General features: G+C 39.5%; 1 protein-coding gene across 1 annotated transcript in view; it reads right to left on the bottom strand.

Moving 5' to 3' along the window:
- The window catches only part of PCCB (propionyl-CoA carboxylase subunit beta), a 1,126,289-nt gene that overhangs the window by 552,076 nt on the left and 555,265 nt on the right, over positions 1-18,948 (bottom strand). Inside the window, exon 8 of the mRNA XM_044070351.1 lies at positions 11,114-11,234. Coding sequence (XP_043926286.1) covers positions 11,114-11,234 — 121 coding nt within the window. The remainder of the gene's footprint in view (positions 1-11,113; positions 11,235-18,948) is intronic.

Genomic DNA, 18,948 nt, shown 5'->3' on the forward strand with positions numbered 1-18,948 from the left:
CCTGCTCTTGAAAAATCCAAACTGAGATGTGGTCCAGTGTCTGGAGGTTCCCTATGTCCTGACTGATTAATTCCATGAGGCTGGTCAGATGTATGGGTCTGTAATTGCCTGAGCCTGTGGGAGGTCCTCCCTTATGTAGGGGAATGACTGTAGCTACTCACCACACATGTCACACAATAGCCGTACGGAAGCTGAGATTTAACAGTGTTGTTAGGGGTATGACTAAATTATGCTTCATGCTATTTAAGATGCATCCAGGGATATTATCAGGACCTATTAATGCAGTATTTTTCCATTTGATAGCACTTTTACGAGTTGGTCTTCTGTGATAGCTGAAGGCAAGCTAGTTTCAGGCATATCATCAGGGACAAATGTTAAGGGAGAGAGGAGTAATACTAGAGCTAAATTAATCGGCCAGTAGGTTAGCTATATCTTCAGCCTCACTGTAGGTAATATTGTTTAAAATCAGCTCATTGCATTTCTGCATTGTGCTTTTCAGATTACAAACATAACTAAAACGATCCTTGTGACTGTCTTTGGCTTGAGTAGCTATTCTAGCCTCAGACATGGCTTTGCTGGATTTTATTAAGCTCCTAAGTTTATTTCAATGACAAGAACTCTAACATTCTTGGAATTACTCTTCTTACTTTGGGTCAAAATTATTTTCCTTAAAAAAAAAAAAAAAAAAAAAAATATATATATAAATATATATATATATATATATACACACACACACACACACACACACACACACACACACACACACACACACATATATATATATATATATATATATAGACATACACACACATTTTTTTTATTTTACTATAAAGCTTGTTGATACTATGATTCTTTTGTTTCTGGGGTTTGCCCTGCACTTGTTCCTATGGGGTAACAGTTGCATCTATACAGCTGTTTACATGTTGTTATAGTGTGGCGATATATATTTCTGAGTATTCGGTAGAGTTAACTAGGTTTGGTGGGGATTTGAAGCTTGCTAATGTATCACTTAGGAGTAGGCAGTTTGTCTTAAAGAAATTTCTAAAGGTACTTTGGGTAGAAGAGATTTTCTAGCTTGTTTTCATGCAGGAACAAACCTAAAAGCCTCTGATATCAGTGATTTAATGGTCAAAATCAGATATGCAGTTTTTGCAGTGCAGTTTGTATAATTTGATTTGGGTAGTATACTCCCCCTTTTTTGTTATAACAAGGGCTAGATAACTGGCACCAAAAATTATACTATGAAGTATGTTGCAGGATGACATTGCCTGCAAATATGTTAGTGCCATTTAGCTATTGATTTTAAATAGTAACCTTTATTTACATTTTGAGTGTTATTGCAGTGATTTTAAAGCATGTGGTCTCTGGATTTTCCCCATGAATGAAACGAGGAGAAAATATTTCTACTGAATAACTGTTCCATAACTGAGATGTTTCACTTGCTTCAATGTATAACATTTATAAAATCAGGAACACAGATAAATTTATTCAGTGGTTACACTTTGAATTTGCAATGGCATGTATATAATTTGAAATATGTTATATTCCACCTAATACACGGCTTCTCAGCGCTTCTGTGGATCACTAGTGATATCTGCATTGCTTACTGTACTTATTTCCTTGTTTCACTTGAAAGAAAGTTACTGTTTGTCGTTTTTGCATTTAAGTTACCTGTAACACATTGCACTTAAGTTACCTGGCACTTCCTCACTAAAGCAATTATATAAGTCAGCACTAAAAATTAAAAGCACTACACCCTCACTCCCCACTGGCCCTGGTTTTCAATTATTAAGGAATTCCCAATATTATTCTAGCATGTCCAAAGGTGAGTTGTCAATCTCCTCTCCGGTCCAGCTGGTGAATCTGGGAATCTTGAGGCAATGTTACAACTGCCTCACGTACACAGACAACCCTCTCCTCCTCCCAACAAATTCCAACACATGTGAGAGATGCAACCATATAGCCAAACTGGAGGCTAAGCTCTCTCAACTCAGTACTGGCATAACCAAGTCAGGAGGAGAAGGAAACCACACTCACTACAATTCCAGTATCACATAGACCTACCACGACAGCAAACCAAACACATAATCACACAAAAACATACTCGGAGGCTCTAAATAAAGATCTGCCGAAGCAGCAGAGACCTCCGAAGCAGACACCCAAGCAGCCGCTACCCCAAAACAAAACACGTGCAACACATATCTCACAAAGCCAGTGTGCCGAACAGTCACAGCCCTTAAGACTAAACAACACACCTGATACACTTGTAATAGGTGACTCTATCGTCATGCACACTGACGTCCCACTCACCAGGCTGAACAAGGAGAGGGTCACGGTGAGCAGCCTGTCGGGCGCTAGGATCCGCCACATAACACAAGCACTCAGGTCACTCCAAGGCAAGTACAAATATGACTCAGTCATTGTCCATGCTGGTGTGAATGACCTGAGACGTACCTCCCTGGACTACATGAAAAGAGACATAAAGGAGCTCTCTGAGCATGTAGCCCAGGCCGGTATGACCCTGACCTTGAGTAGCATCTTACCCTCACCAAGAATGATGCCACAATATGAAGACAAGATGATCAATTTCAACAAATGGCTTAAGCACTGGTGTCATTCAAAGGGGATCCAATGCCTGTCAGCTTGGGATGATATGCTCGACAAGCCACGATGCTTCGCTAGGGACGGCTTGCACCTGTCACCCTGGGCTTTGGATATTGGCAAAGGCTCTTGCTACCCCATAGTGCCTTTTTAGGCAAGGCTCAAAAGACAAACCCACCTCCATAGGTATCACAAGGGATAAGAAACTAAGAGTAATGCTACTCAATGCCAGAAGTCTAAACCTCAAGATGCACACACTCGAAACTCTCCTTAGCATGGAGAACATCGATATCTGTGCAGTAACAGAAACCTGGTTCAGGGCTCCCGAGAGCACCCCAGCACTACCAGGTTATACCTCATACCATGCTTTTCGCCCCAAAACTTGGACCGAACCACAAAAGGAGGGGAGTATCGATATTCATCAAAGATACCCACACCTCCAGGTTGGTGGCAAAGCACGAAGCATCAGAGACTATCCATGTGCAACTAACAGTGAGTAAAACTGCCTTCCAGTTTATAGCCTGCTACAGACCACCCTCCCAAACCCAGGAACCCCACTCGGCCTTCCTGAGAACACTGGAAAATATGAAGGTCTCTCCAAACACCATTATATTGGGCGACTTCAACTACCCAAACATAGACTGGGAGCATTACTCTAGCTCCAACACCCTAGCCCAAAGGTTCCTAGAATTTATAAACTCAAATGCTATGGAACAACTTGTTACCACTCCCACAAGAGGGGAAAATATACTGGACCTGGTCATCACCAACATGGGGACTCTATGCTCCAGACCAGAAGTGTATCCCTCACTGGTAAGATCAGACCATAAACTAATCTCACTGGATATTCACATCCCGACCCCACCCCCTGCCCAGAAAACCACAGTGAAAAACTTCTCTAAAGCAAATTTCACACTCCTCAAAACTGAGGTGGAATCCTTCAAAGCCCCCGGGCCTGTGGAAAATACTGCCCAGACCGCAGAATCCTTTATAAACGCATTCTATGAACACCTTCAGGAATGCATGGATCATGCGATCCCAAATAAAACCAAGACCCAATCCTCCAAAGGCAGACGTCCTGTCTGGTGGACCCCAGCCATAAACAAACTATACAATAGAAGGAGGAAGCTACTAAATGATAGAGCAAAATCCCAAAAAGGAAAGGCATCACTGATCAGTATTAGCAAAAAACTACGGGCATACATAAAATTGTCTAAGGCCAGCTTCGAGAGAAAAATTGCACAGGACACTAAGGATAATCACAAGGCTTTCTTTAGTTATGTTAGGAACCTGGGTGGTAATTCCCAGATATGCTCAGAATTAGTCCAAAATGACAAAAAATACACTGAACCCACAGACATTGCCAACATCCTAGCTGACAGGTTCAGCACAAACTTCTCCCCCCCCTCCCCACCAAAAGGGCAAATATCTATCCCAGCACAGTGTTGCCCCCCTGACATCTCAGATGCTCAGGTAAGAGCTGCCCTCTCCAAAGCAAAAAACACAGCATCAATGGGACCAGACGGTGTCCCGGGCTGCGTCCTACATGAACTCCAAGAAGAGCTAAACCCAAACATAAAACTACTGTTCAATCTCAGCCTTACTACAGGATATGTGCCCAAAGAGTGGCGTACAGCAACAGTGGTCCCTCTCCATAAAGGTGGTGCCTCAACGGATCCTGGAAACTATCGCCCCATAAGCCTGACTAGCTTGGTCTGCAAAGCTATGGAAAGGATCATCATGGACCTCATAAATAAAGATATTGGGGACCTACAAACACTGGATCCTACCCAGTTCGGCTTTGTTAAGGGCAGATCCTGCCTCTTAAACCTGGTTGATTTCTTTGAAACAGTCACCAAGGCCATTGACGAGGGGAAGGTGGTCCACACAGCCTACCTGGACCTCGCAAAAGCCTTCGATACAATACCCCACTCGGGCATTATAGATAAGCTCACCAGCTTAAATATAAACCCCTATGTCACTAGATGGATTGCAAATTGGCTCAAGGACAGAACCCACATGGTTAGAATTGCTGGAGCCATGTCAGACTCCAAACCAGTTACAAGTGGTGTCCCACAAGGCTCAGTCCTGGGACCTCTCTTGTTCGGTATATATTTCTCGGAGGTACAGGCCAACACGGAAGGACTGTGGCTGACCAAGTTCGCAGATGACTGCAAACTGGGCCATAATCGACTCTCCAGCCGACACAAGCATCCTCCAAAAGGGCCTCATAGAAACAGACAACTGGTGCCCGAGCCATGGCCTGAAGCTAAATGCCAAAAAGTGTATAGTCATCCCCTTTGGCAAAAACAAAGTGCCCACAAATTACCACATAGGTGGTAATCCATTAGGTACAGAAGAAGTAATTAGGGACCTGGGGACCCAAGTTGATAGCAATCTCTCATTTGACAACCACGTGGCCAAAGTGGTTAGAAAAACATTTTATATAGCCCACCTAATCATGAAGGGATTCACATCTAGATCAGGGGATGTCATCGTGCCTCTTTACTCATCCCTCATCAGGCCCATAATTGAGTACAATGCCCCTTTTGGGATGTACCTTACCAGACACCTGCAGCAACTGGAAAGACCCCAAAAGTACCTCACCAAGAGGATCAAAGGGCTCAAACAGATGCCATATGCTGCCTGGTTAAAGAAACTCCAGCTCTACTCAGTGGCATACCGCCTGTTCAGAGGCGATCTGTGCCTGACGTATAAAGCCATGTCCAACCTGGAATTAATGGACATGCTGCACCTCAGAAAATCCAAATCCCATCGAGCTACGCGTTCGAGAGACTTGAACCTCAGCACTGAAATAAATAGGACATGCTGGAGGGACAGATTCATAACCCAGAGGCTCCCTTCACTCTGGAATAAAATCCCAGTCCAGGTTAGGCAGAGTCCCTCATTGACTCTCTTCAAGAGGAATCTTGATGAGTGGATGGGAGATCGTAGGTTTACCCCAGGTATCACTTCTGTGTCACTGTTAGACAGAGGCACAGTATACTAACCTCGAAAAAGGGCATAGCAAAATAAATTTAAAATGGGTGGCGAAAGCCAAACACATTCTGGCTAGGCTTATAAATGCCCTAGGGCAGATAGCCTAGTATGAACCTATGAACCTATATATATGCTTCAATAATCTCAAATTTAACAGATTATGGCTTTAATCCATATCTTGCTAACTAGGTTCTAAATGCCAGGTCATGTATTTTGGTTGATCTACAGTTAAGCAAGACCTTGTTCTCAATGGCATCACTCTTGAAGAGGCAAATGAATATAGAGACCTTGGAATTCACATGTCATCATTTTTTTCTTTCTCTAATCATATTAATGTTATAATCAGGGCACTAAAATTAATGGGTCTTGTTTTCAAATGCATCTCCTTGGGAGACAAAGTTTAGTTAAAATATATAAATTATATATGAACCTGATATTAGAGTTTAAAGCTGTTTCTGCAGCTATTCTATTACACATTTAAATAAAACTGACTCAGTATAAAAGAATACCTTCTCTCAAAAATCTTGTCTACTTTGAGAGGTGCAAGACTCTGGGATTATACTCACTTCGTTATAGACACACTAGAGGCAAAGCTATACCTGTATATAACATTTTCAGTGAAAAGATTCCTTCAGTTTCCAATTAAAAGGTTCTTCAAGCAATTTTTAACTTATCATTATCCTCAAATTTTCATACTTGTAGGTATGATGCTATAAATGTCCATTTTAAAAAAATGTAACACAGAACATGAGTAAAATGATTAATAAACCATACCAAGGATATAGAATAAAATTCTGATTTATGTAAGAATGTTAATGAATTTGGATTTGTTTTAAAGACCGGACAGAGAATGACATTTACAATGGGCCTGAATCCTGGAATACAAACTTATGAAAAACCTATGCTTAATATGTTATGCCTTATATGTTGATGTCGGCCTTTAATCCCAGGTTTTGTTTGATGACTAGGGCCATTAATCTTAATCATCATTTATGTTATACTAACTCTTTACTTCATCTCAATAATATTTGTGTTGCTCATTGTAAATACCTTGAAATCTGATTATAAGACTGAACTGGCTTGCTTAATTTGCAGGCTTTTGATTATAAACCCTAGGCTGAGATTTAAAATGGTCCAGATGGAACAGTGCTCTCTCCTAGTCAAAAAATACATACATACTTAAGTAAGTATGAGGAGCTGACAAGTAGAAAGGATGGGGCAGAAGGAGGCATCAATGGGAAACTTAGGATCAGAGTTTCATACAGAAGTGAAGAAGCTGTTTTTCACAAAGATGGCAGTGGACATGTGTAGCAATTACTGCAGCGGGCAGCAGATACTTACTACTTGTACTCTTTTAACTCAGTCTGCCACAGGCTGATATTTGAGGTTTGGTATGTTAAGTTATGTTGGGATCTTATAAATAATTCAGGGCAACACACATTTTTTTGCTGACATGTAAAGCAAAGTCTGTTTGGTTACAGGACACCTCACTTTCTTTTTCTAATTTATTTACATTTTGTTTACCAAGGTAGAGCACTAATCACAGCACGACCAATTAAAGGCTCGGGTTACACTCAAAAATAAACGCAATAAAAATGCAAAAAATGCAACCAACAGTACAACACAAAGGTAATACAGACTGGTCACAAAACAGAAAGATTTACAAACTTCACATAATGTTGAGGTGTATATTTTACAACAGGAAAAGAGGAATCAAGGACTAGCAAGAAAAGAGAGAAAGAGAAGCAGTATTAACCTTGGAAATTGTAGGGTGGAGGAAGAATTGGTGTTTTGAGGACAAAGCAAAAGATAGTAATAGTAGGCACAGATGGACTAAATGTTAGATAGCAGGGAGCAAGGAGAAAGAAAAGCTCTATGCATACCTACTGGAAGCAGACACATAGTAGCAACTGACAGAATAGTGGCATAAATGGGGTGACATGTGAGCACAATTTAACTATACATGTCTCATGTCATCAAAGCCCAACCAAGAAATGACCACACACACTGAGGAGCCTTGTGGTCCAATCATCTGGAAGCAATACTACACACTGAAACATTCACTGTGTAAACACAAAGATTTCTTGACACAACAAATATATATACACACAAAACTAAATGCAAGTTTTCTGCAGGGTAGGTAAGGCTTCTCTAATTCCATAACCCCTACAAGCTTACATATACTAATCCAAGACTGCACAAACAAACTGAAACAGCTGGTTCTGTAATAACCACTTCCTTTCAATATGCATGCACAATGTCAAACTCAGAAAGTTTACCATGAAAAAGTACTGTCTGGTGACTGGGACTTACAAGCGGTATCTGACAACCACAGCTTTCAATGAGACACAATCAGTTGAGATTCGGTGATCATTTCCAAGGTGAGGTATCCTGTTCCTCTTGGTTCCTTAGCCCTGAAGCTTGAGAAGCCAACATAAGTGGAGCAGAGATTCCTTCTTCAACTATATAAGCTTTCAAATTCATTGTTTCCATAACTTAAACAAGGTTCAGTCACTACAGACTAAAACTGCATGTCTGTCCTCGTAGCCCTTAGTCCCAAGCAAAGATGTTCAGTCCTGAAGAAGATGGACTGGATGGCTATAAAGGAGCAAACTGATACTGCCATCTGGTGCCATCTGTACAAGTTCTTCTTGATTGACACTTGTCTCCCACTTAACTCAAGGAGGTCATCAGATCATTCCACTTCAGTGGCTTTTGGAGTTCACTTCCTCACATCCCTTGCAAAAGAACCAGTGTTGGTGACAGGGCCTTCTCTAGTCTGATCCCCCATATCCAGAATGCTCTTTCAAATTACCTCACAGACATTCAGGACATTAACTCCTTCAAAGGTTCCCTGTAGCTGCACATATTTTGGAACCTACATGCCAGGCAGGCATCTTAATACAACACTCCCTTCTCCTATGCTGCCCTGTAATACTAACACATGCAGACATGCTGGACTTGAGTCATTTCCATGCTGTTGTCTGGCCACTCACCCAGCAGGCTTGAACTTTAGAGATGAACGATGTGCATATTTTTCTCAAAGGACATCTCCTGAAAGATTGTGTTCCCCTGTATTACTGAGCAACTCAATCTCTTCATGCATACTTCTCAATATGTACTACTTGATATATTCTGCTGTATGGTGCAAGTGTGTATTCTCTATATACTACAACACATTTAATGTGTCCTAAAGTCTTACCCTGGACTGCTACCCCCCAAAAAGTAATCTGAATCAATGCAAATAGTATGTTAACAAATAAATAAATAAATACACAAACAAAACAGAAAAAAGTGAAATTCCTCCTATTTACATAGACACAACCCAATGGTACAATAACCTTAAATCTTGACACTCCTAGTATTAAGTATCAGCAAGTAATAGAAATTTAGGCTATGCAGACAACAACTACAGAAGCTGTGGCCTTGTTGTGGAAAAATAGAAGACAGCTTGGTTCACAAACCTTCACTGCAAGGCAGAATACATGGAACTACCACACAGACAACAGTATACAATATACTCAGACATATATATATTTTACAACTTAAGGAATTCATCTAAATAATTCAAGATCTAGTAGTATGCACCATGTTCTAATACATCATATACCTAGAATAACATCTATGACATTAGCACTTAAACAATTAATCAATTTAGACCAATTAATCTCTTGGTTTAACCCTTTAAGTAGCAATATTCCAAATTTAAGAATATATGTCTCTTTATATCAGAATTGCTTCTTTAAATCAGTTCCCTGCAAGTTACTAATGCTTATCTGTTCTAAGATACTGACCTTAAGTGGACTAACTTCAGTGGAATGATGCCTACTATAATGTACAGGAACATAGGTCTTCCCTCAGATACTCCTACAGTCTAATTGTGAACTTCCTTTATGTCTCTCCTATGTAATATAAACTGCAGGAGCACCGAAGGACACAAACTATACATTCTGTATTACGGCTGAATCTGGCTTTACATTTCAAACCTATTTTTTTATGAAATGCCACCCTAATGTATAATCTTACAAACACTACAGTGTCCAAATTCAAAATAAATGTTCAGAGAGACTGGAAAACATCTTGCTTAAAAGGCCATACTTTCCTTAATGCTACAATAAACCAATATATTATATAAAGCTCGTCTTCTTATACAAGTTGTAATTGGCATAGTACATAGATATGTATAGAAAATTCATGTTGTAATAAAATCTCCCAATATTTCTGGGCACACGAATAACCAATATTTTAAAAATAATCCACCTAAACACAAACCAAATCAAGAAAGAGTTGCATTCAAATGCACAGCAATGGAGCTTTTTAAGATCTTTAGTGCTAAGGGCGGCACAGTGGTGCAGTGGTTAACGTTGTCACCTCACAGCAAGAGGTTCTCCGGTTCGATTCTCGGCTGGGGTGCCTTCTGTGTGAAGTTTGCATGTTCTCCCTGTGTTCGCGTGGGTTTCCTCCGGGTACTCCGGTTTCCTCCCACATTCCAAAGACATGCATCTGGAGCATTTCTCCCCGGGCCTCCGCTGAAAACAGGCTCTGTGGAACCTAGTCAGACATTCCCAGTCAACAAATGTCAAATAAATAAAATAAAAAAAAAAAAAAAAAAAAAAAAAGGGATGATTCACAGCCAGCATCTCTAAAACTGGACTCCAAAGGAAGCCCTCATAAATAACTAATTAGGCATCCTAGCAAAGTAAGCTATGCCATATGACGACTTTATACAGCAGTATTTCACTGAACATTATTGCCTTCAGCAACCTGGAAGAGTGGCAATGTAAAATCAGGTGTGGTGGGCTGCACTCTCCAGCACACAGCTGGGCCTCCTGGCAATAATCAATACAAAAAAATGAAGTATAGTGTGAGTAACTGTATCTGCAAAATGCAGCTACTGCATGCATGAGTTTGCATAAACTGTGTGTACCACTGTGGAATACTACATCAGGGAAGGTACAGTGCAGTGCTGACTCTCAAGTGCAAGTCTGCATTACTTTATAGGCATTTTAGGAATTACACCTAAACATATGCTGAGTGGCCACAGCCATTTCCAATCATCAAGAGCAATTTCATCTTGTACTTGGCAGTGACTACCCATAAGAACTAGCTGCTAGATTTTCTGAACCCAAGATGGTCCCTAAAAACCTGGAGCATAAACCATCCCACTAACTACTATAACTGAAATACCTTACTGATGCTGATTTCTTTAAGTATTAAGCTGTTCATGACACAAGAACCTTTGACTTCTAGCTTTTACTGACATACAAAAACAGCTGCAGTCATTACTACATAGTTGGAATGCTATATTAGTGTGGTTTCAATGGGTACACCATAATAATTTAAGCAGATGTATGTTCTGACAATTTGTAACAAAGTTATTTTGTTACCAAAATCCAAGAGCTGATTATTAAAATTAGTCAGCCTTCAAATTAGATGCTATGTAGTCTCTAAACAGTTTTTTTTAAACTGACTGCAGATTTTTTTTTTCTTGAATTGCATGTGCATTTAGTACCTGGGGTCATGACACTCTCTGACTGGTGCTGGATCACGATTACTGAGTGGCAGAAAGTTGAAGAACTCCCGTAGGTTTAACAACGCATCAACATCATTCTCGAAGGCCTTGTGTGCAACACCTAGAATTTTTTACAGAAAAAGACATCTGTTAAACAGGCATTTACCAAGTAAGCAAAGATTATGATGCAAGCAACAGACATCTGCCATGTTTTTGCAAAAAAAAAAATTATATTAGGTGATCTTACTAAGCAGGTAGGCAACACAAGAAAGAGAAAATGTCCATTGTTGACATGTGCAACAAATCACTAAAAATATGATAATGGCATTCCAACATAGAGGACAAAACTTACACAAAGGTGGGAGAAAAAATGAATTTCAGTACTAGCTACTAAGACAAAATGGAATGGTACAATAGGTTAAGCAGACAAATTAAAATATCTTAATGAGTAATGAAAAGTTAATTTCTTTAAGTATTTTATTTCCCCCCCCTCACTCTGTGACAGACCACATACCATCAGATGACTGTCCCCACTTAGGACTCCCTTACAACTCAGTCAGAAATGGCTTGGATGGACCTTACAAACTTTTTATCATAACGACAATAATAATAGTAATAATCATCATCATCATTGTTGTCATCATTATCATTATTATTACTTACCCTACTTTCTCCTCCCTCAGGTATGTGTTTTCGTTGCCACAATCAGTTGTAAGCACACATTTCTACAAGTACAAGCAAAAGTGACTGTTCTCATCCACTGCAACTCTTCTTGCATCTTTTTTTTGTATTTCCTTTGGGGGTCTCTGTAGTACTGTCAGAGCTCTCCCCAAAGGTCAGCAAACAGGCCAGTGATGGAATATTCTACATTCACTCTGACTAAATCCTCTCCAACTCTTGGGGTACTAAAACAACTCAAGTTTCCAGGAGCTCCTGTGGCTGCCATGCATATGTGTGAGAGGGTTGGCTTATATGAACACAAACACACTAAAGTTAGAAAATCTGTGGTGTTTTTGCATTCATCCATAAGTTGCATCTAGCTCCAATATAACTGCTCCATCAGTACTAATACTCCATTCCAGTTTTTCAAAATCCCAAGTATAGCTGAACCTTTGTGTTGACTTGTATTCTTCCAGTGTCTCTGGCAACCTGTTTCAGGACCCTAACAATCTATCAAAATACTTTAAATTCAGATGTCACCAAAGTCTCATTCTCTCTCTCCACTAAATAATTCTCAATTCCATTCCTCCTACCTAACGTAGAATAATATGGATTACCCCTATCCAAGCCCACTCCCTCCAAACTTTACTAATCTCTCATTTTGTCCAAATGTTTAGGGGATTTAGAAAAGTCAAAAATGAGAAAGTAAGGGTGTGCTGTGAAAAGCAATAATATGAAAGACAGCTATGTGACAATGTACTGTAACAAAAATGGAAATAGAAAACTGTGCAACTGAAATTCAAGCATCATGTAGTATGAGTTGGTTTAAGTATGACAGGAAGCTCTGTACTGATTTTAATACATCTTTTAGAAAATAATCTGTGCTAGAAAAGGATACTCAACAAAGAGGAGTAAGTAGACAACTGTGCTCAAAGTATATGCATAACAAAAATAAATGACCAGCCTTTAGTGCAACTTAAGTGAAAAGATTCAATAAAGTTAAATCTGAAAATGCATCAGAGGTACTAAGACAAGAATATTAGTTGAATTAAACAAAAAGAAATTGGACCAGGGCAATCAAGATTATGCATGTAATTGGGTACGTCTATGGAAAGGAAAACAACCAACCAATAATCGTCAGGCCAGAAGGTCAGCTGGACAGAATCCTGGTGCAGCTACATTATTAATGTCTTCTGCTTCTTGTAGTTCTGTCCATAACGTTATTGTGGTGACTAGTATGCCAATTTTGGACAGTGTAAATGGCAGCAAAAATTCCCTAGTTGGGAATAACAAGAGGGCATATTGGAACAACAATGCTCCCCACCATGATCATCAACAAGGCAATAACAATTTTCATCAGTTTGGTCACAAGACAGCATATGAAGAACAGGGTCAAAGGGGAGATTACATCTCCAGAATAAGAAAATTCGGAGGTAAAAAGGTTTCTTTTGCTTTTAATTTAGATACTAATAATGAATTGCCTTACATTTCTGAAATTTGAGTAATTCACTTGCAATCTATTGTTTTCAACAGTGACTTTGTTGTTAATATTTATGTTGTTCCCCTTTCTTGTAATGAACTGGCTGTTTTGAACCTGGGACTCAAGTACGTCCCTAAGGTGTTTCCACAAATGTATAAAAGTACAATCGATTGTTTTAAACTGTGTATGAAGCTACATTTGTTGCATTATTTTTCTCACATCAGAACTACCGACAGCAGTATTAGTTATGAATCATGTGTTGATTCCAGTTTATTCTAGGCAATCGTTTTCCCTTTGTTTTGATGAAAGTTTTGAAGAGAATACTTATTTTTCATTTGATACTAGTACCATTTCTGGCATTAGTAATTTTATTCCCCTTATATACTTTATTAAAGCTTTTTCCTGTATCAGTAAATAATGATTTAAACACTGTATCTTCTTTTTAGGCTCATAAAGAGTACATTAAATATAACTTGAGCAAAGAACAATGGGAAGCACTTAAGCTTGGAAAAATCCAAATGTAATTATTAAGCAGTTAGGCAAGGAAAATACATTTGTTATGAATGTTAATCAATATTACCAAATGTTTTTGGTCATTTAAATGATTTAGGTGTTTAAGAATACACTACTTTTTGCTAAGTAAAAGGACATAATGGATTCTGTTCTGCATTTATTGAATAAGGGTCAATGGCTTGGATATTTTACCTAGATTGACAAGATAAAAAATTATTTAACACACAGTCTAAATTAGGTAATTTGTATTGCTTGTCTATAATTCATAAGACTTCTATTAATCCCCCTGGGAGACCTATAGTTTCTAATAGTGGCACTATATTTTAAACTGCTCAGTTTGAGCCTTGGAGCCATTGAGAAGTTATATTCTTATATTAGGAATCTTACCCATTTGTTACAAAAGTTATCTGGTCTTCTGTGGGAAAAGGATATGTCTGGTTAACTGAGGATGTAGTGAGATTATATACCAACTCTGAACAAAGTTTTGGTATTTAAGCTATTATATAACATTTGGATGAAATGCCTATGACATTATATTTAGTCCAGTTTTGTCTTTGTAACAAGTTTTTATGTATGATAGACATGTTTTCAGAGAAATGAAAGGCACCGCTACGTGGGCTTCATTTGCCCCTAGCTATGTCTGCTTACTTATGGGTTTAGTCAAAAAAGAATATGTTTATTGTGGATCTTTTTTTATTCAACAGGTGTTATGTTATTTTTGATTTATTGATGATTCGATTTTTATTTAAAAGGGACATTCTGGATGTATTCCAGAATTCATTAATGTAGTTAAAAATAACCAATACAGTTTAGATTTTACTTACAACAGCTATTCATAAGTGATTAACTATTTGGTTATTACTCTGATAAGAAAACCTGGTGATGTTGTAAGCACCAAAATTTATAGAAAGTCTAATATTTCTTTGGATTATTTGTTTGGTTCCAGTTTCCATCCAGATCATGTTATTTCCTCTATACCAAAGGGAGAATTTCTTAGGGTTAGAAGGTTATATTCAGATAAGATCATTTTTTTAAACTAAATCCAAAAAGTAGATGAACATGTTTGTAAATGGGTTATAACAGTAATAAAGATTTCTGGCATATTGGCAAATGGCTAATTCCTCAAAGGAGGATTTTCTGACTGCTGATATAAAAAACAAGTCTTAATTGTACTAGTTATGATAAGAACAGTCTTGCTGAGCAAGATAGAAGCAAAACTGTGTGTATTTTGCAGTTTAATTTATCTAGTGAAACTGTACCCATTATAGAAAGAAAGTAAAATATTTTATTGACAGCTCTATTATATAACACTGTTTTAAGTATAAAGGTAGTCATTTTTCTCAGCCAGTTCAACATGTACACAGTGACTTGAACTACAGGAGTATTTTCCTCTGTGGTGATTTTAGCGTTTGTCCCTTAGCTTGTCAGGGATTTGATAAAAAATAACAATACAAGATTTGATGTTAATGGAAGATTCAGCTGTACTTGTATTGTGATAATTTATGCTACTGAATGCCCTTGCTATTTCTTTTACTTAGGGTAAGCCAAATGAGCATTTTGTAATAGAATCAAAGAACAGGTGAGGAATATACACAATGATGTTAGGGGAAAGCCCTTTGACGATCCATTATAATGAACATCATATATATATGTCTAATTAGAAAGTTACTGTTTTAGAGCAGATATTTTTCTAATTTTGATAATAAAGTTTTTATTAAGAAGAAATTGCAATATGAAGAACTTGTTTTTACACTTAGCTTTAATATGTAGGTGTCTAATGTAATCAAGCTTGTAATTGTAACTTGTTTCTTAATTAATTGATGGTGTTATTTATTGTGTGTGACTGCATTTTTTATCCTTCCTGGAACTATTTGTGGGTGTGGAATTTTGTCTTTCTTAAGAATACAAGTCAGACTGCTGGCAAGAAATGTTAAGAAATTAGCAAAACACTGAATTTAAAACAGATACACATGTAGAGGGTAGTAATGTATGTATATACTCAAAGCAACAGGGTTTAAAGGTACACAAACCAAAGATATGTCATATTGCTAACATACTCTGACCACTGACTGGAGTCACTGGGTCAAAAGCTACTGTAGAGAGAATATACAAATAAGATCACAAACTTGTTTTAAATTTTATCTCTTAAATGAAGTAAATGGTCTTAATATTTTGTGTTTGGCTTGTGAGATGCTAGTATTGGCAAAATAAATTCATAATTTACATCCAAAGTACATGTGTACAGGTGCAGTCATAGAGACATCTCAGATATGTTACAGAGCCATGGTAATGATATCTTTCATCAATGTGATGAGTTGTTAAAGGCTCAGGACATTTGCCATAAGAAACATCACATACAAATAAATCTTAGTGCTATGCCAATGAAACATAATCCCAAGAAAGTAACAGTAGCTTTTGGAAGTAGAAGAGAACAGGAATGAAGGATAATCACTGGCTCACAGGAGTTACAAAGCAACTGAGCTTTGAGGCAATTTATGCCTTGCCACTACCAGCCCCTTAGGTATTGCCTCTCATTTCAAAGATGGCCAAGCCAGTCATACTGAAGTGAATTTATGAGCAGCTATCCATAGGTTCATAGGTTCATACTAGGCTATCTGCCCTAGGGCATTTATAAGCCTAGCCAGAGTGTGTGTGGCTTACACCACCCCTTAGGATGAGAATACTACTCCCATTTAGGGTTTAGTTTACTATGCCTCTGTCTAGTAGTGACACAGAGATGACCCCTGGGGTAAACCTACGATCTCCCATCCACTCGTCAAGATTTCTCTTGAATAGAGTTAGTGAGGGGCTCTGCCTAACATGGACTGGGATTCTGTTCCAGAGTGTAAGGAGCCTCTGAGTTATGAATCTGTCCCTCCAGCACGTCCTATTTATTTCTGTGTTGAGGTTCAAGTCTCTTGCTCTCGTGGCTCTGATGGATTTGGATTTTTTGAGGTGGAGCATGTCCATTAATTCCGGATTGGACATGGCCTTGTACGTCAGGCACAGATCACCTCTGAGTAGGCGGTATGCGACTGAATAGAGCTGGAGTTTCTTCAGCCGGGCAGCATATGACATATGTTTGAGACCCTTTATCCTCTTGGTGAGGAACTTTTGGGGTCTTTCCAACTGCTTCAGGTGTCGGGTAAGATACATCCCAAATGGGGCATTGTACTCAATCATTGGCCTGATAAGAGAAGAGTACAGGGGCACAATGACCTCTCCTGATCTAGATGTGAATCCCTTCATGATAAGGTGGGCAGTATAGAAGGTCTTCCTAACCACTTTGGCAATGTGAGTGTCAAATGAGAGGTTACTGTCAACTTGGGTCCCTAGGTCCCTGATTACCTCTTCCGTACTTAATGGATTACCACCTATGTGGTAATTTGTGGGTACCTTGTTTTTGCCAAAGGGTATGACTATACATTTTTTGGCGTTCAGCTTGAGTCCATGGCTCTGGCGCCAATTATCCATTTCTATGAGGCCTCTCTGTAGGATGCTAGTGTCCGCTGGAGTATCAATTATGGCGCCCAGTTTGCAGTCATCTGCGAACTTTGTCAGCCACAATCCTCCTATGTTTGCCTGCACCTCAGAAAAATAAATGCCAAACAAGAGGGGTCCCAGGACTGAGCCCTGTGGGACACCGCTTGTGACCGGCTTAGAGTCTGACATAGCTCCAGCAACTCTGACCCTGTGGGTTCTGTCCTTGAGCCAGTTTGCAACCCATCTTGTGACATATGGTAATTTCCAGGGTCTGTAGAAGCACCGCCTTTGTGGAGTGGGACCACTGTTGCCGTTTGCCACTATTTGGGTACGTATCCTGTAGTAAGGCTAAGATTAAACAGCAGCCTTATGTGTGGGTTTAGTTCCTCTTGGAGTTCATGTATCACACAGCCCGGGACACCGTCCGGTCCTATTGATGCTGTGTTTTTAGCTTTAGAGAGGGCGGCTCTCACCTGGGCATCTGAGATGTTAGGGAGGCTACACTCTGCTGGGATAGATATTTCTCCCTTTGGGGGGGAGGGGAAGGAGAAATTTGCACTGAACCTGTCTGCCAGAATGTTGGCAATGTCTGTGGGTTCAGTGTATTTTGTGTCATTTTGGACTAACTCTAAGCATATCTGGGAGTTTCCACCCAGGTTACTAACATAGCTAAAGAAGGCCTTGTGATTGTCTTTTGTGTCTTTTGCGATTTTTCTCTCAAAGTTGGCCTTGGATGATTTTATGAGTGATCGTAGTTTTTTGCTAGTACTGATCAGAGATGCCTTCCCTTTTAGGGATTTTGCTCTGTCATGTAGTAGCTTCCTCCTCCTGTTGTAAAGTTTGTTTATGGCTGGGGTCCACCAGACCGGGCGCCTGCCTTTGGGGGAATGGGTCTTGGTTTTATTTGGGATTGCATGATCCATGCATTTTTGAAGCTGCTCGTAGAAGGCATTTGTAAAGGATTCAGCATTGTGGGTTGTGGTTTCCACTGGCCCAGGGGCCTTGAGGGATACCACTTCAGTCTTAAGAAGTGTGAAGTTGGCTTTTGAGAAGTTCTTCACTGTGGTCATTTGTGCAGGGGGTGGGGGCGGGATGTGGATTTCCAGTGAGATTAATTTATGGTCTGATCTCACCAATGAGGGATATACTTCTGGTGTGGAGCATTTTGTCCCCATGTTTGTGATGATCAGGTCTAGTATATTATCTCCTCTTGTGGGAATGGTGACTAGTTGTTCCATCGCATTTGAGTTTATGAATTCTAGGAACCTTTGGGCTAGGGTGTTGGGGCTTGAGTAATGTTCCCAGTCTATGTTTGGGTAGTTGAAGTCTCCCAATATGATGGTATTTGGAGAGACATTCATACTCTCCAGTGTCTTCAGGAAGGCTGTGTGGGGTTCCTGGGTTTGAGAGGGTGGTCTGTAGCATGCTACAAACTGTAGGGCAGTTTTGCCTATGGTTAGTTGCACCTGGATGGTCTCCAATGCTTCGTGCGTTGCCACTAACCTGGAGGTGTGGGTATCTTTGATGAATATGGATACTCCCCCTCCTTTTGTGGTTCGGTCCAAGTTTTGGGGCCGGAAAGCATGATATGAGGTAAAACCTAATAGTGCTGAGGTGCTCTCAGGAGCCTTGAACCAGGTTTCAGTCACTGCACAGACATCGATGTTCTCCATACTGAGGAGGGCTTCGAGAGCGTGCA

Source organism: Protopterus annectens, chromosome 4.part1 (genome assembly GCF_019279795.1).
Source record: "Protopterus annectens isolate FY-2018-M chromosome 4.part1, PAN1.0, whole genome shotgun sequence".
Lineage (NCBI taxonomy): Eukaryota > Metazoa > Chordata > Ceratodontiformes > Protopteridae > Protopterus > Protopterus annectens.